The sequence below is a fragment of the Mauremys reevesii genome, linkage group 27 (genome assembly GCF_016161935.1).
Source record: "Mauremys reevesii isolate NIE-2019 linkage group 27, ASM1616193v1, whole genome shotgun sequence".
Taxonomy (NCBI): domain Eukaryota; kingdom Metazoa; phylum Chordata; order Testudines; family Geoemydidae; genus Mauremys; species Mauremys reevesii.
Genome location: NC_052649.1, coordinates 5,904,035 through 5,925,656, shown reverse-complemented (window position 1 = coordinate 5,925,656; position 21,622 = coordinate 5,904,035). Strand labels below are relative to the sequence as shown.

The 21,622-nt window shown below is 53.3% G+C and overlaps 1 protein-coding gene across 2 annotated transcripts in view; it reads right to left on the bottom strand.

Moving 5' to 3' along the window:
- Positions 1-292: 292 nt before the first annotated feature.
- LASP1 (LIM and SH3 protein 1) overlaps positions 293-21,622 on the bottom strand; it is a 57,149-nt gene continuing 35,819 nt past the window's right edge. Inside the window, exons 4-7 of one of the 2 annotated variants that reach the window (XM_039516635.1) lie at positions 15,828-15,935; positions 5,012-5,165; positions 4,550-4,659; positions 293-3,962 (exon numbers count right to left, since the gene is read on the bottom strand). In XM_039516635.1, the coding sequence (XP_039372569.1) occupies positions 3,789-3,962; positions 4,550-4,659; positions 5,012-5,165; positions 15,828-15,935 (546 nt within the window). In that variant the 3' untranslated portion in view covers positions 293-3,788. The remainder of the gene's footprint in view (positions 3,963-4,549; positions 4,660-5,011; positions 5,166-15,827; positions 15,936-21,622) is intronic. The other variant, XM_039516636.1, reaches the window with a different exon arrangement.

The following is a 21,622-nucleotide window of genomic DNA, read 5'->3' as shown; positions in this document are numbered from 1 at the left end:
AAGACCACAGCAGTCAGCAGGTAAAAATTATATTTTTATTTTAAATTTGAATAAGAGGATTTGTTGGTTTGTTCCATTGAATGGTTCAGTTAAAAAGGCCAAATACATTTCATTTTCTGGGGGGCGTTCAGGCCCATCGGAAGAAATATACAGACAAAAAACCCACCAATAATAATAAAAAAAAATGATCTAAACCCGGCACTGAAATGCAACTTGGAAAGCTAAGATGTAAGACTTGTTTGTTTAAAAACAAACACACATTAATGAAATGGTTACAATGATGCAAATTTAGCTTTTATCTTTTTTTTTTTTAAGATTTTACTTATTTATTTTAAATACAGGTTTAGGTGCTTTTTCAGCTATGAAAAAAAAGGCAAAAAAGTGCATAAGTCAGAGAGAAGGCAGAAATCAAGCAGTAAGATGTCTGTTTTCCATGGCGGAAGGAAAAAAAGGGGGGGCAGGCAGGAGAAGGGGAGGATAGGGACAACAGTGTCAAGGTAGCATTAAAAAAGTTTTAGGCCCAAAAACTTAAGTTTCCTGTGTTTTCATTTGGTCCATTAAAAAAGGTTTATTCACATTGTTACTTCCCCCCTCCCCAGACAACTGGCTCTAAGAACAGAGTATTAGTAATCAGGAATGTGCACCTCTCCATTCCCCCAGGTCTTGTGCTCACATGTTTCAGCATCACCAAGGATTTCAATTCCCTGCAGCCCATGGCTGTCACTTTTATGCTCTGCCCAAGGCTGACTGCATCTCCTTTCACCCACGCCCCTCCCAAGTCTCCCCCAAGCCCTTAGATGAACAGGAAAGCTGGTTAAACAGAAGGTTCACCATTATCCCCAGCCTGCTGCTAGCTGGCTCGTCCAGTGGGATGGAACAGCTCAGAAACCTTTTTAGTACAGTACATTGATCTGGGGACAGGAGACCAGAGACCCTCTTGCCCATACAAGCTTCAGCACTATAGCAACTACCAGAGAGAGACTAGGAAGTGACAGGTTTCAGGGCTAGCTGCTGCTACCCACCCCTTAAGCCCTCTCACTCAAACATTTCACCTTCAATTCAGTGTCCCTTAGCCACGGTTCTGCCTCTCCATTGTGCTTCTGGAAGTGAAACAATGAGCACATGAGAAAGAGGAGAGGCCATGTGTGGAGTCCTCTTCCATATTTCAGGGGTGGCTTCCCCATTTTAAGAACCTAGCAGCCTGTTTCTCCCTTCCCCCGAAAGGGCAGCACCAAGGTAAGAGTGTACAGAGCAGAAGTGGAAGTGTACAGAGGGGTAAACCCGGAACAGTGCACTGGGATCGAGCAGAGGTCTCCAGTGCGCTCAGTGAGAAAGGGGCACCCATCAGGGAGACTCTGGAAACTGACATGCTTCTCAGCTTAGTCCCCACATTGACTCTTAAAGCCAAATATCAAAACTCAATTAAAAATTACAAAACATTTAGCCAGGCCTGTCTGCTTAGAACTTACAGACCACCTCACCGCATGCACCATAAAGAGCCTCCCCTGTAATGCACCATCAGGTCAGACTCCCCCGGGATAATGAGGGCCGTCATGCTACATGGAATTCCAGTTGAGAGGGAGAAAGGCACCAGGGAGTGGGGGTCTCAGCATGCCAAGGCAGAGAGGGCAGCAGAGCTGATCCACTGGGGAAATGTGGGAGGATTCGCAGCTAGCTATTATCAATGCCCAACTTCCTTAACCAAGGACAACATAGCACCATCTTCCCTGCATACAGATTTCCAGTTATAGTGGCCCCTGGGCCCAAACATTGGCTTGGGTTGGGGATGTGCTTTGAAGTTTTGGTCCCTGATGCGACCCAAGCCAGCAGCAGCCTGGAATGTCTACCACCAGCCTGGACCCAGTGAGAATGCAGAGAAGGTGAGGGTGGAATGTATCTGTTCATTGCCCTTCCTGGTCCCTTTGCCACTGACCCTTCCCCTCCGCGGAGAGAAGGCTGTAAACATCCCAGCTCAAACTGGAATGGAATTGGAACTAGAACTGGCCCTGCTGCCCCTGGGAAAGGCACGGATGGAACTGGCTGGCTCCCTCTCCTCCTTCCAGCTGAGGGTTGGCTGACTGTTGTGTGGGGAGGTTTGTTCTACTGAGAAAGGCACATGCCAGTGCAAAGCAGAAACTAAGTTGAACTTGGTAGAGCCAGTCCCTGGTCTTTGCCCCCCCAAAATCCCCCAAGACACCTCGTGCCTTTTTCACGACATCTCCGCCAGCCACTCATGTGGCAGAATCTCTCCCATGGTCAGCTCAGTTCGTTCATGGACATAGGATGAAAGCAGAGCTAGACTGAGCAGTCAGTGGCTCCAAACAGCCATGGGGCAGGGGGTAGTGAGGGGGCACTAGAGACTAGGAACCGCTCCCCAGACCCTGCTCCACACGGCCATGCAGACAGGGAGTTCCTCCAGCAGCAGGGATGGGAGAGCGAGCAGTGACCCTGGCTGAAAGCTGCTGAGCGAGGTGAGACAGAACCCTTCTATGCAAGAGATCAAAAGGAATTTGCTGCTGCGAAATGTAGAAGCTGATTGGAAGGCACATGGGCCCTTCCCCTCTACTGGAATGGTATTTGGTTCTAGAGGGGGTTCTGGGTATTGCTTTCCTCCTCACCCCCCATGGGGACTCCTGGATGACCATGGGGGAGGCAGGGAGTCACCCTCTGCCCCTCCCCATAGCTCTCAAACACAAGCAGCTCATCCAGCCTCAAGCATAAGCAGCCCATGGGCTACTCCTCACTCCCAGGGCAGCTGCAATCACCCCCACAGAGCGTCAAGAAGGCCCAGAGATGAGATGGCCCAATCCAGGGGAGCTCAAATGGCATGGCCAGGCCTGTGCGATGCTGCTTTTGAGAGCCCTACCCTGTTTGAAGGACCACAGCCCCAAAGCCCCACTGCCTGCCACTTCTGCCTCTGTCCCCCTCAGACCCTGGGGATCCCAGCACCTCTGCAGACAGTGACACAGCCCCAAAGTCAAGGAAAACGCTAGAGGAACAGAGCGAAAAAAGATTAAAGGTTAAATCGATTGATCTTAGATTCTTTGGAACTAATCTTTTTTGTTTAAGTTGGTGAAAAAATGAGAAGTGGAAGTGGGAGAGAGAGAGACTGAATGGAAACATTTAATGGTGGCAATGAGGTGGGAGAGGCGACTGGGGATGGCCCAATGCGAGATCCCTGCAGGCTTCCCTGCTGCCAGCTAAGCCCTCCCTCCAGGTGGGAGGTACTCATGGCTCTAGAGAAGGGGATCCCCACTAACCCCCTCCCCTAACTTGCTGTTAAGGGGACACTCCCTTGTCATTTGTCCCTTGCTGCCCCTCCAGCTGCCTGGCTTGGGCCCCAGCAGAGGTGGATGGGTTTGGTCCTATCAGACAGGTCAGCTGGGATCCTTTCTTAGCTCAGGATGGCAGTGATTCCAGTTGCTTCCCTCATATTCCCTGGGGATGCAGGGCATGCGCCTGGTAGTTAGGCCCCTACCCCTTCAGAAAGATGGGGGTGAAGGGCGAAGAGATTAGAGGAGGGAAGCTGCAATGCTGGGGCCAGCCTGAGTGGCCCCTGGAGAAGGTTCCCCACCTAGTCCCAACAGAGCTATAATAGCTACAAAACAAAGCTAAATTGGCAAGAGAAACCAGAGCCCGCTGCAGAGTACAGATGGGCCAGGGGTGCAGCTCTGATGGAGTAATGGCAGAACGCGGCAGAGAAGGGATGCTGGGCAAGAGAGACATGACAGGGGACCGCGGGTGGGCTGGGTGCTTCGGGTGTCACTCCACGCCCCCTCGGCCACAGCTCAGATGGCCTCCACGTAGTTGGCAGGGAGCATGCCGGTGTCCCCCGTGCGCTCGACCGTGCCGTACATCCAGCCATCATCGATCTGCTGCACGTTAACGATGGTGTCCCCATCCTGGAAAGAGACCTCGTCTTCGTCAGCAGCGTTGTAGTCGTAGACTGCACGGAACCGCTTCTGGGGAGCAGGGAGAGGAGGGTCAGCGACACGTAGGAGCTCTAGCTCCCTCCACAGCCTGTTCATGGCAGCAGCCCCTGCTCTCCTTCCAGCCAGTAAAGCCCCCCCAGAGCAGCTGAGGTTTCTATGGGGAAGAGCTTGCAATCAAGGGGAGTTGAGGAGCATTGAACTTTGAAGGATCCACTCCTGGGCTCTGTAGCAACAGCTTCACTGGTCAGCGAGCTGCGGGGCTGGGCCCAGCTCACAGCATGCCAGTGCAGGCCAGACACTGGGCTGGAGGGCTCAGGAGGCAGAGTTCAAGCTCTTCCCCCACCATGGGCCTTAGTCAGAGAGCAACCAAAAGGCAAAGTAAGGGGAGACCAGGAGCATCAGCCCTGATAATGGCTGCAGTAGGATAGCACAAGGGGTGGGGCCCCCCCAATCTACCTGACCCTCACCCCCACGCAAGAGGGTTTGCAGCAGCTGGGATAGGTTGCATGACTGGAGAAAAATGCTGACCTGCACTAGCGGCCACTACGGGGCTCCCGCCAGCTAGCGTCAGCGCTTGGTAGGTTAGGTGCTATTGCCGCCCTTTGGGCTATACTCACTCCTCCTCCTCCTCCTCCTCCTCCTGAAGGGGCATTACGCTGTGTAGAGGCTGGTGCTGCAGGCTCCTTGAAGCCATAGGACTGAGATGGAGGCTGCTGCTGCTGGTAGGCTGAGAGAGAAAGTCCCAGTTAGTCGTGGCAAACCGCCGGAGTATTAGGTTATGGAGACCCAGAGCCCTGCATCTCTCAGGGATGCCGCCCTTCTTTGTAACGAGCCTCACTCATAGCTTGGGCCGGGGGAGGGGGCTTTAAGGGGCAGCCACAGGTGGGCAGACACGTTGGGAAGAAGGTCCGTATCACTGGGCATGGACTTCAATAGCCCCACTGCAGCCAGCGAACTGAAACCTGGCTTCTTTGGGGCTTCGGCGTCAGAAGATGAAGGTAGAAGGGGGAGGTTGTGCAGGAGACAGGCCGTATCTGTGTAATCAGGGCTCCCCCCAGAGAGCGTTCAGAGCTCCTTACCAGGGCTGCTGGGCTGGACTTGAGGAGGCGGCTGATGCTGTTCCACAGGTCTCCTGTAGTTGGCACCATCCTGGGAGTTCCTGCGTTCCATATCACCACCCTCGCCGCCACTTGGGCCCATCCTGCTCTTCTCAAACTCTTCATGGTACTTGATCTACAAGAAGAAATTTAGAATTAGAACAGTTCCAGGGGGCTCCTGGCCCAGATGGGGGCTCCTGGCCCAGATGGGGGCCTGTCCATGCCAGTCACAAGGTCTGCCCACGGAGAGCAGGTTTTAACCCATTAAGAGTGCCCCCCCCCACACAAAACCAGTTGCATCAGACCCATTAGCGCAGCAGAGACTAGAGCCAGGACTTTTACAATCCCCAGGCAACAGCCCCAGCGAGACCTCACCTGGACCAAGCCTCAGTGCAATTGTCTAGGTACACTGGGCGCTACTCTGGTGTGCCAGGCCCACAGCATGGTGCTGTGTGCTGCAGCTGAAGAGGCCATCTTTGGGGTCATTGATCCCACAGCCCTTTTCACAAGGGGCAGCTAGAATCCGGCCATGACATCCAGGCTACTTACGTTCTGCCCACCTAGGATTCCACCAGGCAGTTTCAATGGTGTAGCCCTCACTGCCTGTCCTGAAGCAGGATGTCAGACAGTTTTGTCCCAGCCCAGAGCTGCAGCGCAGCCACTCCTACACGCTGCCTGAAAAAGGCTGCATTGGGGCCGCTCGAGAACTATGGCTATTCATGTGCCAGTCCAGCAGGTGGCACTGCAGACTCTTGGCAATTCCAGAGACAACCCTGGTTGGGGGAAAGGAGTCAGGCATCCTAGTCCCCTCCGCCCAGCTGGAGGGCTTGACAAACAGGGGAGGCGATGCTCCCCCTATTAACACACACATTAGGTTTGGACAGATTCCTGGCAGGTGACATCCTTTTCCTCCTGCCGCCCAGCATCAGTTCCTCGCCTTTGCTGCACTCTTCTAGGGCCCTTAGCTGAGGGGCCCATTTGTGCCACTGTATGCCACCCAGGTCTTCACGGGAAAGGAGCTTTCCGGCCGTCTAGGCTGCTGGGACCCCCACCCAGGATGCTGGCCAGCGTTGTCACTGTTCTTGTACTCCTCCCCCATCCGGCACTAGCCACCTGCGGTCCCATCTTATGCACGGACTGTGAGCTCCTTGGAGCCCGGCTGCAGTGCCTACAAGGCCCAGGCACGGACCAGGACCCCTTGTGCTAGAGTTCAGCAGTGTACAAACAGCGCCCCATCACCCAACAGTGCTCGAGCAGGCCTGCTGAGACAGCTGGGAAGGGGCAGTGATGAACAACACTGCTAGGCCCAAGTCAGCTGATGGGCGCTGCTGGACTCAGGGCTGGCTCCTAAGCCTCCCTCAAAGGAGGCCGGCCAGGCTCACGGGGCAAGGCCAAGGGGAAGGATGCCACAGGGATTATTCCAAGACTGCAGCTCTAAAAAACAGGTTGTAAATCCTCCCCACCCCTCTCCTGTCAGCACAGTGCAGCTTTCTGGCCAGCTCAGCAATGCTGGGGACAGTAGCTGGACGGTGGCATCCCCTGGAGTGATAGTTGTGTGTGTGTGTGTGCGGGGGGGTGTATATGAAGTGTGCTATAGTGGATCTGCCATAATGGTAGTAAGGGCAAGGGGGATGAGGGGAGAGAAGACTCTGAAGTGACATGATGAAGCAAGGGGCCTGCAGCCCCTTCTATGCCAGTCCTAGAATCCCCCCCGTACCTCTGCTGCTGCCCCTCAATGCCAACCACAGCCCCCCTGCTATTCCAGTCCTGGGCTCCCCATGCAGCTCTGCCAATGCACCTAGATTGTGATTTGCAGCAGCCCTGTCTCTTCGCATTCCCAACAGCTTCTGTCTGAGGGTGGCGGGTTAAGGCCAGGAACGCTCTGAGGTGGTTTATTTGGTTCCAGCTCATTTCCACTTGTGACCAAGGCAGGGTTTGGACCTAGGTCCTCGGAAGAAAGGCTAATGCAATAGCCACCTAGCACCAGCCTCCGCTGCGGCCCACTTCTCTCCAGTCCCCCCAGCATCCTTGGTCCTCACTGACGCTTTGCGAGGGAAGCACACACGTGGAGGGCAGGACACCCTTTTCAGGCTGCCGCAGGCTCTCGGCATGGCTGCACTTTACTGCCTCACACCATGGCAACGCCTCCAAGAGTGGTGAGAAGCTACAAGCCTGCAGCATCCCCTGGGCAAGAGGCCTCAAATCTCCCTGGCCTGACAGAGGCTGCTGAGGAACGTCCACCCCCTCCACCCCCCAAAATCTGGCTCTAAGCAGAATGCAGGCAGGCGTGCCTGCAAGTGTTAGCTTCTCTCCCTCCCTGACCCCTGCTTTGTCTTGTGCTTCAAGTCAGGACAGTATTCAGTATGTGTGTTACAGTAGTACCTAGAAGCCCCAGTCAAGAACCAGAACCCCACTGTGCAGGGTGCTGTACAAATAGTGCAGCTGTGATTGTAGCTGCATTATAGGACATCTTGAACACATCCCCTGATGCTGTGGCAGCAAGTGCCAAGGGGGCTTTAAAGCAGAGAACAGGCCCCCAAACCAACCCCAGACGTGGTCTTCACTCAGTTACATGGAGAGCCTGGCATGTAGCCGCTATGTCCTGCGTCTCCACTCAGAGCCCCAGCACAGCAGGTACAGCCCTTCTGGTCTCCTTCACGCCTCTACTGGGATCTCAGAACTGCTCCTTCAGCAGCTTGGCTCGGAGTTACTTAATTGACACTTAGGCCCTGCTCACACCAAGATTAGAACCATGCTTGAACACAGCTGGCAGGGGTGTAGATTGTGTCCCTAGCTGGTGCAGACAGCAGTTCCTCTGAGAGCCACATTGGCTGAACTGTTAACAACAAAGATATAGGCAGCTTGGGTAGCCATGGTGCCCTCTACACAGTCAGGGAAGCAGGGCTTTGAACTCTGTTAGCAGCAGCGGCTGCTTTTAACAGCTGTCACTAGAATGGATCTGAGGGCTGTGTTGGCTCCCTCGGTCTTCAGGCTGCTCTGGGAGAATCCCTCGCTCCTGGCTTTGGCCTCCAAGGCACAGTGGCTCAGCCTCAGATTCCTGGAACTGGGAATACTCCCAAGCACCCAATTAGGGCCCCGGAGCTTGGCAGCTAAGGAGAAGCAGAGAGGCTGCTGTCCAGGAAATCAGAGGGCAATTACTCCATTCAAATGCTGCAGTATTTGTAACAAAGTGAGACAAACAGAGGGTGTGGGAAGGGAATCCCAGCAGAGGATCTAAACAGAGGGCTACAGATTAGATTCATCTCACCCCACCTCCTCAATTAGGTTCCCCGCATTAACCCTTTGAATGCCAGCTCTCAGACAGCCAGAAGGAGCAGATTATCTAGCCACAGTCTGGAGATGTTTTGCAGTAAGGTTTAGAGGAGGTCCCCGTTACCCATCATGGGTGCAAGAGCCCCCACACCACCCAGACAGCATATGGAGGACAGAGCCAGGGATGAGGCCATGCGCTAGGTGGCAGATTCTCAGTCAGACCAAGAGGGGCAGGGTTAGTCCCCTCTATTGTACTGAAAACACTGAGACCCTGAACCAAGTCAGATGCTTCAGAGTGTCTCAATCAGCCCTCACTTGGCAGACAAGCATCCCGTAAGTGGGAGGCTGGTGCTACTTGTGTCTCCACCCCTGCAGTGATGCTGCATGTGGCCAGCCTGCTAACAGCCCCGCTGCTACAGAGTGGGAGCAAATAACATCAGCCCCAGTCAACTCCCTCCCCAAGTACTAAGCAAAGTGCTTGGTAGATGTTGGTGCTTAAAAGCAAGGAGAGAAGCTGGTGCAAGACCAGGACAGACAGAATCCTTGCTTCCAGGGCACCTACAGCCACTCCTGACCTGCAAAGGCCCCCTTGCTATTCCAGTCCTGAGCTTTTCCTGCTAGGAGCTAAATTAAATCCCACCACACCCGTCTCCTCCCCCATGAGCCAAGGCAGATGTGAAACCTAGGTTCTACGAAGTGAAAGTTTAGCACATGGACCTTGAGGTGTGTGTCACCCTTCCCAAACCTGTCACCACAGAGACCCCCAAAACAAAGTCAAATGCCAAGCGCCCTACCAGAGTTAGCCCTGGGGGGAGAAGGATCAGCATGAGGAGGAGAACGTTTACAGCGGCTAATAGGGGATCTGTCCTACACATCACTGAGGAAGTTCAGCTATGGGAAATCCTCCTAAATAGAGCCCTGAACAGTTAACAGAGCCAGGGAGATTGCTGGGAAGGAACCAACTGGAAGAAAGGAGGAGGCTATTGTATTTTCTAGAGGCAACAGTTAGCCCCCCTGCCCATTAAAGCAAGGATGGCATGTTGCTACCTTCTGCCCAGTTTCAGGGACCTTCACAGTAGAGAAGAGACGTGACTGAATTGCAAGTGAAAGCAAAGGAGACCGCATCCAGCAGCCTGAAAACAGAGCCCATGAGAACCAGCTCCCAGACTTGCAGTCTCTCCAAGCTGGGCCTGGACCCAGTAGCCACAGATGGAATTGCTGGCTGCACTACACTGTCGAGCCATGTCTCCCAGAACACTGGTGCACGGGAGCGTCTGCATTTTAAAGCAGCCGTCTCCCATGGCTATTCTCGCCGCAGGTCTGTGCACAGTGCTGGGACAGCACTAGCTGCAGTTCTTCTAAGTCACTGATGGATCTGAACTGATTGTAGCAAAGGACACGTCCTAGTGTAGACACGGGCCTGGGGCCCACCGCTCAGCTGCATGTCCAACATCTCTCTACACGGTATGTAAACAGGGCAGGGGTGTTCAGGTCATTGGCAGAGCTACCTTAGCCATCTATTACAAACAGGCAGAGTGCGCACACAGGCGTGGGTGGGGATCAACTAATCAAACAGAACCTCAGAGAAAGTATTTAATATTAAACATTCTGTAGCAGGCAGGGGTAGTTTTCAAGGGTAGCCAAGTCCCCTTTTCAAAAGAGATTTAGGCTCAAGTCACTCTTGAAAGTGGCACTGGGGCACTTTTCAAAGTGTTACCCAACATGCTCTGGGCTAGTGGTCAGATGACTCTGCATGCACCTTTCACACTGCAGCCTGCTAATCTGTCGAACCTCTATCCACCACCAATTAAACTGATTTTGGTCTAGAAATCAGAGGGGGTCCTAATCACCGGCTCAGCAGCCTAAGCAGGCTCAGAAGCGTCGCAGCAGATGCCACCAAGACGCACTGGTTGTGTACCACGCTCACAGCCCTCCGTCTCCCACTGCAATCTGTTTCTGCTTCACTTTTGCTCAACGGCAGGCCAGGAGGGCAAAGGGTTAACGTCTGGGCGTGGGTGTAAAAATTAATAGCTACTTGAGTTAATGAATACACAGCCCATGCAGGAAGACACCTGCAGCCCATTTGTTGGCTGGTTAAACAGTTATTTGCTGCAGGACACGAAGCACAGGCAGGAGGGAAAGCCTGGCGCAGAGCTCTGCTTCTGGGAGGGGAACTACTCTGAGCAAAATAGTTTGCTCTGTAAGTCAGTGAAAAAACTGCATCTCCCTTCTCCTTAAGAGGGGTTGAAATCCTGACCCGAGGCAGCCATCACCTTGCTTACAAATCCACGCTGTTGCGTGGTCAGAGAATCAGGACTCTGGGTTCTATCACTCCCCGGCTACAATACCTTGCACCAAGGGTGCCTGGGGCTGTCAATGTTTGCCACGGGCTGCTAGAGCCTCTGGAGAGAGGCACCACTCTATCAATTCATAGAGAAGCTTTGACGCGTGAGGGGGAGGGGCAGGGCAGAGAACAGCATTTGTCATGAGCACCCCCCTCCCCCAACAAGGTTAGGAGAAATTAATTCAACATGCTGGGGGCCAGGCACCTTGCAGCCCAGGTACCCCCTCAGCTGCTAACTCCCTGTAAGCCTTAGAGCTCTGCCTGCACTCCCGGGCTCTTTGTTCAGGGTCGGAGTGGGTGTTTGTATCACTCCCTGGTTGCAGCGCTGGCTGAAACCCCATCGGGGGGGGGGTATAAGCAGCGCTGGCTGACCAGCGCTGCTCAGCAGGTGTGGACACTCACCAGCGCTTTACCTGTCCTCCAGGAATAAGGAGCTATCCCAGAATTCCTGTTCAGCCACTCTGCACATCAGTTTGCACTTGAGCAGATATCAAGGGACATGCTGGATAGGGCCATCAACGGGACACTACTACAATGCAGGGTGAAAGTTAAGAGCTGCGGAGTGCTATTACAAAGCACTGCCAATCCCAGGGTAACGATGACACTTCTGAGCAGGCTGGGGGACTGCAGCCAGGAGCTCTTCTCAAGCCAGGAGAAAGTATTTCTGGGTGGAAATGTTTCTGGAGAGGAAGGGGGTTGGATGTAATCTGCTTCAGTTATCTCAGCAAAGCTTCATGAAACATCTTCCAGGATTAAGTCCTGTGAAAATGTTGGGAGACTCTTTTAGAGAAGATAGGAGATAAGATCATCACCCATCATCTGCATCACTCACCATTTCGTGGCTTTCTGTTGTGTTTTTTTTTTGGGATAAAGAAGCAAGCAATGCAAGTGAGAAGAGAAACTCTCTCTCAGTGTATTCATGTCTCATGGATGGAGATAGTATGCTGCTGCGCGTGTTTGTTGTTGTCATTGTGTGTTGTGTGTGTGACCTTGGACTGCATCACAGAGGCTTCAAAATTTGAGAAAAAATCCCGAAAGCAAAAGAGACACATGAAAAACTGTTTCTTCAGCACTCTGCTAGAGAGAGAGAATTGAAGGCACCACCCTTACCCTCTGCATTCAACCCCCCATCATGCAGCATATATACCCTGAAGTGCAGGATTTTTTCACAACAACAAATCCAGACAATATATGGCAAACTTGACTGTACAGTTCATCTGTCAAGGAAGTTTTTTTTTCAATAAAAACAATTCTGGCTTTGAAAAAACAGTTTACATATTATTATTATGGATAATAGAATAACAGTGTAAGCAAGCAATTCGCAGCAACATTACTGTTGGCTTTCAGCCCTCAATTTCTCTCTCAAGGCATCTCTAATCCTGAAGCCCCTGTGTGGCCTCTCTCTAGCCCTGCCTGCTGCTGTGCATATTCAGCCTCTCAGACTTTTGAACTCGGTGTCCATGCACTCCACAGTCATTCTGCACCGGCTCAGCCTGTAGTTGAAACCGGTCCTGCTCCCTGTCTTCCCTGCCCCTACTGTGATCTTCCTGTCTGGGAAAAAAGTCCTGCCTGCATCTTCCCAGGCCACGCCCTCCACAGTTAGGGAAACCCATTTGTGCAAAGCCATCCACACGTCCTGCACGCCCCAGAGTCACGGTCTTTCTTTTAGGGATGGATGCATTTTTTGCCTTGCAAACTTGCAAAACGACTGTCACTTTGGAGCTGGAGAAATAGCTCGACTGCCAAACGTGTTGTGCTGGTGACACTCAGCAGCCAGTCCTCAGCAGAGCGATTCACAGAGAGTAACAGAAAGACACTCACAATGCGCCAAACGCGCTGAATGAATGAATGGATGTGCTTTATTAAATAACTAGTTTTATTGGAGGACAAGGTGGGCAGGAATGAGGCTGGACAGCACAATGGGGAATCCTTCCAGCCCTGGGGGTGGGGGGAAGGGAGGTGGGTGAGACAGACCAGGGAAAGTGAAAGCTAAAGGCCCAGTGCCCCTCTCCTGAAATCCACAGCAAAAAACTGCTTGAAGCAGCAGGAGCAGGACAGAGCCCCACCCCACATGGCAGCATCGAGCTGCCACACAGCACAGATGGGCTCAGGGCTCCATTGTGGTTCTTGTTCCTTGCTGAATTGACTGGAAGCTGCTGACCTGCCCAAAACAAAGCTATTGTTTCTATTTAGCAGTAGAGACAGCACCCCACACCTGCCCCAGCTGCACGGCAGGGGAGCAGGCTGCAGCGTCCATAAAGCACCTCACCTTGGTGAATGATTCCTCTGCACCCAGATGGCTGCTGGAAGTGCACTGGCCCAGGGTGGGGAGGGAGAGACCTGCCACTCAATCCCAGCTCCCCCGCAGCCAGGGGTTATGTGTTAGTGTCCCAAGGAGATAACGCTGCACCAGTACATGCTGCCATGGCTACCTGCTCTCTCCAGAGGGCTGCAGCTTGCTCCTCTTCTCCCACTGGGTCTTTCACGCCTACCCAAGGGAAGATCCTCCATGTAAAATTCCTCTTGCCCCTTCCCAGGCTCATCCCTTCCCTTTCACTGTTGCAGGCTAACGGGGTGTGTGGATTGGGGCTGGGGAGACTCAATCATGCAGGGGCACCTGGTTTAGCACCGCAAGCTGGAACCCTGCGGAGATCCTCACTAGCTCGCAGAAGCTGCCCTAGAGCATCACTTTGGAAGCTTTGCCCCTCCCCTTCCCCTGGACATTTTCCTAAGTTGGTGCCAGACCAAGTTTGAAGGGCTATCAGAAACAGAGCAGCTGCAACCCGGCTGTGATGCTGTCCTCTGGGCACTGCTGCAGAAACTCTGCATCTGCTCTCTTCCCAGAGCGGGGCCAGGATACTCGTACATTCTTAGGGAGGAGTATCTCTAGCTACAGCTTTACCCCCAGGTTACTGCGGGTAGAGATCCCCCCACCCCACAAAAACCACGGGAAAGGCAATAGTCTGCCCTCAACTTCCTACTGGAGGTGGTTATGGGGCAGGACAGGGGACCCAGCTTCCTGGCCAGGACCCCATCTGGCCACGCCACCTTTACCAACTGAGCTGGGGCAAGGCCAGAATCTTACCAGCCCCTGGGCTACATTAACCTTGGAGGTCCCCAGTTCATCCCTGGGACCTATTTCAGGCCTTACCCCTGGCTAAGGCAGACACTAGATCTGCCCCAACTTGCACCCTGCATGCCATGGCCACCATAAGTATCGTGGCAGCTGGAGAACAGCCAAGCACAGGACTGAGAGGCTCTGGGCTCCAGGGGTATTCTCCGGGGGCATTACAGTTGCTTTGCAGCCTCTGTGCTAGCCCAGGCCTAGGGCATCAGAGAGCCCCAAATCTCTAAAGAAAGGGAAGTGCCTAAATGGAAGCAGGCTGTCAAGTGGAAAGTGAGCAGGCGAGATCCCGTGCACAGCTACAGCACTGAGGGCTGGTTTCACTAGCAGCTTTTTGTGGATCCTGCCCTTGACCACACCGGTTTTGCAACAGCCTCAGTCTGATAAGAAAGTTAAATACACACAGGGCAGCAGCTAAAGGTTAGTTAACTCTGGGTTCTGGAGGAAGCAGATGCTGTGCACCCCCACCCCCAAACCCTACCGGTGTGGGAGATCTCACACTCCCTGCCGGAAGCAGGAGTGACCCCAAACCCAGCGCACTCCTGCGCAGGGCATGGTACATGCACGCACACCTGGCCCTCCCTCCAGCTGCTTGTCGGGGAAGAAACAGTAACGCACTGAGACCGGCTGGCATCACACAAGCTCTGGAACTAGCTGGGCACCAACCCAGACCATTTGCAAGAGGACTGAACGACCAGGTTAAGTGTCTCCCAGATTTGTGGACTTAGCTTTCAGCTCAGACATGAACCTTATTTTTGGACTGGGGCGGGGGCGGTGGGGAGGAGACGATTTAGGGCTAGTTAGTGAGTCAATGAGCATTGGACTGGGACTCCAACTTGAAGGGGTTTGTGCTCCTGACAGTAGCCACTGCTGGGTGAGGCACATACAGGGTCTCTAGTGCATCACTTTAACCCAGCCACATTGCTGGGGATCGTTGCCTTCAAAGATGTCCACTAGAGAGCGTCTTAGAGGCCCTAGAGGCAAGACACTAGGAACTGGGCCCTTCGTTTGCCATCCGAGTGACAAGGCAAAGGGCAGAAGTCCCTTTAAGCCCCTATGAGACCTAGTCAGGCCCCACGACCACACTGTGCTAGGCCCTAGAGAAGGTCCATCCAGGTCAGTGTGTGTTTGGGGGGAGCGGGGGAAGTGCTGGCCTTCTCAAGCTCCATTTGGAGGGCTGCGTCCAGCACGGAGTTTAGTGAGGCAGCTGGCAGCCTAGCAATCAGCACTCTACAATGCCAGGTAGGAAACTGGGTTACACAACCCATCCTGCTGGAGAGCAGCAGGTTCCAGGATTACCTTGGCTACAGTGTCTATTCAGCCCCTGCATGGCCTGAACAGCTGCAGCAAAACCCTCCGGCAGCCAGGCTGCTGGAACCAGCTTTGGACAACTGGAGGCATGGTCAAGTCAGAGGAATCTGGCAGAGGACCCCGCACAGCTGTCTGAGTGAGACACAGCAGGAGGGAGCGAGGTGCGTTGGGCTGAGGTTTCCCGAGACAGCACGGAAGGTGAAGTTAAACTGGAGTCATTCTGCACTCTCGTATTCCCACAGCAGGACACACCATGAGACAGGATTTGTTACTTAGACAGTTCTCCTACAGCCGGGATTCAGTATCTGACAGAGTCCACAGTATGGGGCAGATGTGACTGGCCCATTCAGGGCCATCCCCTAGGGCTCACCCCTGCTTTGTTTCATTTTGCGAGTCCCACCAGCCTCCAAATCCCACAACACTTTGAACCCTTCATGGCACAGTTCAGACTTGCAAAGTCCTGCCAGCTCCTGCTGCAGCTCCCATCATGGGGCATCTGCAGGGAACAGAGGCTTCCCATTCCAGTTGCACAAACGTACAGAAATTATGTGCACTGGCAGGAGGACTGTGCCCACTCCCCCCCCACAACTATCCTAGAAGGAACCAAAAGCTGCAGTAAATAAAGACCCTGTTTTCACACCGTCAGAGTTTGCAGGGCTGCTCCTTTGTCCCCTGTCCCACACCAGAAAGCCACAGGGCAGCACAGCCACGTAGTGCTCTAGGGCACAGACTAAAAAGCTACATACGTTGCTGATCTGGTCCTGAGTCTTCTTGATTCTCTGCAGCTCGGGGGTGTCAGCCACCACGCTGAATCCCTTCCCTTTGTTCTTCTCAAAATCCTCCTTGTAGCGAATCTAGGGACGAGAGATAAGCAAAACAAGCTGTTTTAGACACCATGAGAATCATCCAGAGCAGCCCATGTGGCAAGACCCAGCCTCTGCGCGATCCGCCCTTTTTCCAGCATTGCAGGCTACCCCCACGATAGCCTTTCAGCCCAGCCTTCCAGCAATAATGGCAGGGTGGGTTATTCTTAAAGGGGGGTTACGAGCTCCGGATACAACAGCACTTGTGCGACAAAGTGAAAGTCTACCACCTCTGGGGTGGAACCCAGTTAGGACAATTATAACCAAGTTACAAAGCAGGGGGAATTGTGGGAAGCAGACTATGGTGACCTCGATTTGTATTTGGCTAGTACCTGGGGATCAACAGATCCATTCTGGGGCGGGGGGAAGGAAGGAATGATTTTTTTAAAGGCCCTGAGTCACACATCTCTCCTCTGAGCAGCTTCAGCACCATACAACTATTAGATACACTGACATGCCACCACTCAGACCTACCGAATAGCCCTGAGCTAATCCCATCCATGGGGATTGCCAGCCCCCCCCCACTTGACCCTGACTCCCCCCAGTACAGCTTCACCATTCCCCAGAGTCAGCCAGAGCCCCAATGGCTTCTGCAGAGACTAAAAACCAGCCACTGACTCAATCCCTCCAGCAAGGAAGGAAATGCTCAGACCAGCCTCACTGGATGGAAACTGTGCTGCCTGCATCTCAGAGGAGCCCAGCAAGAGGAGGCGGTCACAGCTGCAGGCCACTTTAATAGCTGGTCACAGTTGTTAGGGAGCTTTCAGAAGCAGAGGGCTTCCAACAGAGAGCAGTGGCAGGAGGTCAAGCAGCACCTTACCCACTCCCCATTTAGGAGGCAATAGTCTGCATCCAGGCCTTCCCTAGCCCTCTGGATCAGCTGCCACCGTCTGCAGCAGAGGGCCAAGGGCCTCCCCAAGGACTACGGGTGGGATTTTCAGGAGTGCCCAAGTGATTGAGGGGCACAAATCTGTGACTGAGACACTTTGAACCCAGGTAAGCAAGTACATAGGAGCCCCAGTGCAAGGTTTGTGCAGGGAGGGTAACAGCTCAGTTTAACTCTGCAGTGGCAACGCACCCTTTGGGATCTGCACCCTTTGATGCTCCCAGCTTATCCCTTTTGGATGCAGTAAAGCCTTCAGAGGAGGACTCTGCTTTGCCTGGAAGATGCTCATTTTAAGGAGCTGCCCTGAGGTTCCCTCAAAGCTTACACAATGCTGCCCTCCCCTGCTTGGGGATCCCACCTCCGCTAGCAAGTGAACCCATGACTAGAGCAGTCACAGGTCACCGCACTCCAGCGTCAAGAAGGAAGGGCAATAACTTGACTCATAGCTATAAGATTACACCCTCTGCACCCCTGTGTGATGCCACTGCATGCGCCACTGCACCCTCTGATTTGGGTCTCTAGCGTCCCAGCCCCTCCCCATGGGAGGTCGGGGCACTCAGGAGGGAGAGCACTCATGCAGCCCTCCGGGGTTTCAGGCACTGCCCATTCTCAACTCCCACACTGGCTGCAGCGGAGAGCAGAGGAATCTGAGCAGGAGGAGTCTTTACAAGGAGGGGGGCTGGGAGGGTAAGAAGGCAGGAAAAGGCAGGGCAAGGGAGCATGTGGACACGTCACTCCCTCTCATTCCCCTCCTCATCTCAAAGCTGGAGCGGGGGAAACGCTCAGAGCGGGGGCCAGACACCAGTGAGTCTAGCCAGCGCCATCAGTTTCCTGTAACCCTTCCCGGCCCACAGCCTGAGAGGATACAACATGACAACTGCAGAGCAGTTAGCCAAGAGGCTAAATCACAGCTAGGCATGCCAGAAAAGGGCTCCTCGGAGCCCCACACCGACCAGGTCTTCAGAGAGTTGTACACACCATGCCGACAACCTAGGCTCAGACCCTCCCGCAGCCAGCAACACTAGAGAGGGATGCAGAAGGAGACACAATCCAGTCCAAGCAAAACAGGATTTTCACAAGAGCACTTGCTTCTCTCCCCCCCTGCCCCTACCCTTCCTGGGCATCTCCTGCGCAGTAAGACTGCATGCCTCTTCTTTGGCCTTGTCACCTGCACACAATGCAGAGGTAAAGCTTGGCGATTTACTGCACGAAGGAGGAACAAGCCTGTGTCTGCCCCCCTCCCACATTCAGCCTAAACCCAGAATCTTTCAAGCTGTCTGGAGAGAACTGATTTTTATGTGCAACTGAACCCAGAAACAGATTTCACACAGAAACATGGCAGCTCTGTAGGACTGCTAATACTTCTCTAGAAACCAAAGCTCTAGGAGCGCCTTCTCTGCCAGGGCAGGTTTCCCGGTCCTTGGCCTTGTCTGGGCTAGAATTAAAGGTTTTAATTAAAGAATTAAATTATAGGTATGATGTCAGCGAGCACATTTGAGAAGTACAGTGTAGGCCGGGCAATGGATAATCTAACAGCAGTTCTCAAACTGTGGGTTGGGACCCCAAAGTGGGTCACGACCCCCTTTGAACGGGGTCCCCAGGGTTGGTTTAGACTTGCTGGGGCCCAGGGCTGAAGCCTGAGCCCCACTACCCAGCTTAGGACAGGAGAAAGCACAAAGGTGCTGGTTTGTAAGTTAAACAAGCAGATATGGGAGGCTGCCATGATTGGCCACCTGCAGACAGGAGCTGATCCCTGTCTTGCTTTCACTAGAAATTGTGTTTTCTAGACTAGGATTTAAAGGCCTGTTCCCTAAGGCCCTGGTAAGGAAGGGAGAGAGTGCTACAGGGCCATTTGAGGACTTGCTTTAACTAGCATTTAAAGATGCAATAGCCAACAGATGCTAGCACAGACAATGCTGTGTACAACTAGCAGTTTAGCACATTAGACAAGGCAGCATGTATGCTACGCTAGGATCTATTTGCGTTTGCTAACGTGCCTTTAAATCCTAGTCAAGACAAGCCCCAAGCTGTTACTCCTTGTCCTACCCCACTCATTCTGCTCTCTAGCCGGCAGATTGCATCCCACCGGGTGGCCATTTCTGGTTTAACTGTTACTCCCAGACTCCTGCAGCACTGTAACAAACACGCTGTTAAAACCAACCCAGGCCTTCAGAGCGCCTTGCTGCTGTTCTGCTCGCAGGGAGCGGAAGCCCATGATATCAGTGCTGAGTTCTCCCGGGCCAAGGGCATCACATTGCAAACTCAGAGCACAAGCAGACAGGGCAGGAACAGGGCTCTAGAGCAGACGGCGAGTTAGCCTGGTCCATGAGTCATTTCATTCATTCAGTCCAAATTACTCTAGCTTAACCGTGGGCTTTGTGACTCCTGCATCTGAACCACAGGCGTAGAGTGGGAGTCTTGGTAAAGGGGCAGGTCTCTTTCAGGACTTAACAGAAAAGGGGAACCCAGCCCTTTAACCCCATATTCCCTGCATCACAGTCAGCCTTTCAGTCACGACAGGTTCTAAAAAAAAAATCTATGGTGTTGAGCTGCTGCAGCAGCTCAACACCCTGCTGTTTTGTTCAATTCTAGTGCTTGGTGTGAGCTCCGGGAGGGTTTGAGAGAGGAGACACGGGCCTGTCAGAGCCAGCTAGACTACAGACCCCATCACTCAGTGTTTGGCATGGCCTTAAGTTACCCAAGCCAGGCGGGGGAAGGCAGCCAGGCGTGTATTTCAGCAGCGAGCCAGGCACAGCGACCCATGGGCGTATGTAGGAAGAGCAGTTTCTCTGGAGCAGCCGCACACAGGGTTAAGCAACGAGCAGGAGAGAAGGGAGGAAGTGCTCAGACAAGGCAGCCTTTTAGTTCTTTCTGCCCTTATATGGGCACTAGGCTGGAAGACGCTGAGCAGCGAGCGGTTGCCTGCAGAAGGCCAGACAGAGTCGGGCAGCCGAGTGCCTTGGTTCCCACATAGGATGGGGGAGGGCAGACAACGGAGGCAAAATGCACCAGGGGGAGGGGGGCAAGCCATGGCCCTCTGACCCACAGGCAGCCTTCACTCCTCCACTGCGGCAGGAATTCCATTCAGCAGCCTGGAGTCCCTGCCCTGTGGATAGAAGAGCTGAGGAAAGCCATTAGTCTAAGCTGGGGCTTGCATGCACAAGTCCCAGACTGTAGCAAACCCGAGAGTGGCCTTCTGCAGGGCAATGGGACTGATCACCTCAAAAGAGGCGTTAGGGCTGACAGGTCTGGGCCCTGCAATGATGAATGGTTTACCAGCTGGCTCCCAGCTCACTTCCCAGCCCAGCCGCTCACTTCAATAGCTCCTTCCAGCCTGGGATTTCAGGCTGTTAATGCTTGCCTAGAAAGATCCTCAGGTCTCCTGCCCCCCCACCCCCTCCCACGTGCATATTGTTTGCCCAACTCTACGGATGCAGAAATGGAGGGGAAGTGACCTGCCCAAGCTCATACCAGAAGTTAGTGTACAATGCCAGAAACCGAACCAGGAGCCCTGACCCGTTGGTGTCCATGTTCCACCCCAGTTCGACAGGCCTCCTCACTACTGGATCTGGTCTCGACTCTGCCAGGGCTCCTTCCCCATCTGAGAGACAAGGTTCTAGCCTTTTCTCTATCACTGTGAAACCAATTCACTCAGGAGGGAAGATTCCTCCACTCTTGCAGTGGGAGGCATAGACCTGAAGACTGCTGTGACGCGGTACAATTTACCCCAGCTACTGCTTAAAGGCAGCTACAGAAGAAATACCCCCCTCACTTGCAGCAGCTTTCAGTTCATGTGCATTAGTGAGCTGGTGTCTGAATGTCCTTTGATGAATGGACTTTCAATGAGACCAAAGCGCCAGCTGCCTTGCTTCAGAAAGGGGTACACGGAGCAAAGTGAGAGACAAAACAGCTACATGCCACCCACACAACAGGTGCCTCCACCCATAGACAGGAAAGGTTGCATCAAAATATTTCTCCAAAGGGGCCAATTTCAAGAGTCTGGGAGGGAAGCCACAGGATGAAAACCCTGTGATTCTTCTGGCATGTGTGGGCAGGAGGCAGGGAGCGAAGGCGTAAAAGCTGTCACTTTGTGGGCCTAGTTTAGCTGCACAAGCGATAATCATCTGCTTCCGAGAGTGACCAGAACAAGAAACGCCTTCTTGGCGAATAGAAATAGAAACCAAGAGATTTGATGCAGATTATATTACCCAGTTCCAGCATGGCACACAACAGAGCCACAGCTCCCCTGTCCACAAGAAAGTTTCAAACTGGAACTAGTAGTTGGAATTTTATATTCAGAACATTGTTTTGGGGGATTAGAATCTGGTCATCTAACAACAGGAACGGGAAGATGCTAGCATCAGCATTACCCTATACTACTGCAGCATTAGAATAGACGTACTAGGGTCCATACACACACGGTTAGATCCAGTATTAGACCCCTTGTGTAGGCCAAAAGCCATTATTGGGGATGTGTCCATTCCATCTCCAGTTTGAAAATCCTCCAGAGCGAAGAGACAGTCCTACCAGTTCTCCCCTTCCTTCTCCAATATAGCTCAGTGCCACCCCCTCCAGTCTCTGGGAGAGGCACACAGAGACTTGTAGACAGCCACAGGTCACTCACTCCCCAGCCCTGCAGGATCGTAGGACACTGCATGCTGGTTGAAAGGAGGGCTCTGGAAAATGTTGGACGAAGCACTAGAGATGGAGTCTCGATGAGCGTCCTGAAGAACACAGCCTGAGACGGTTCACACAGCAACCCCCTTCTTTCCATGCCACTGAACCCCTTCCC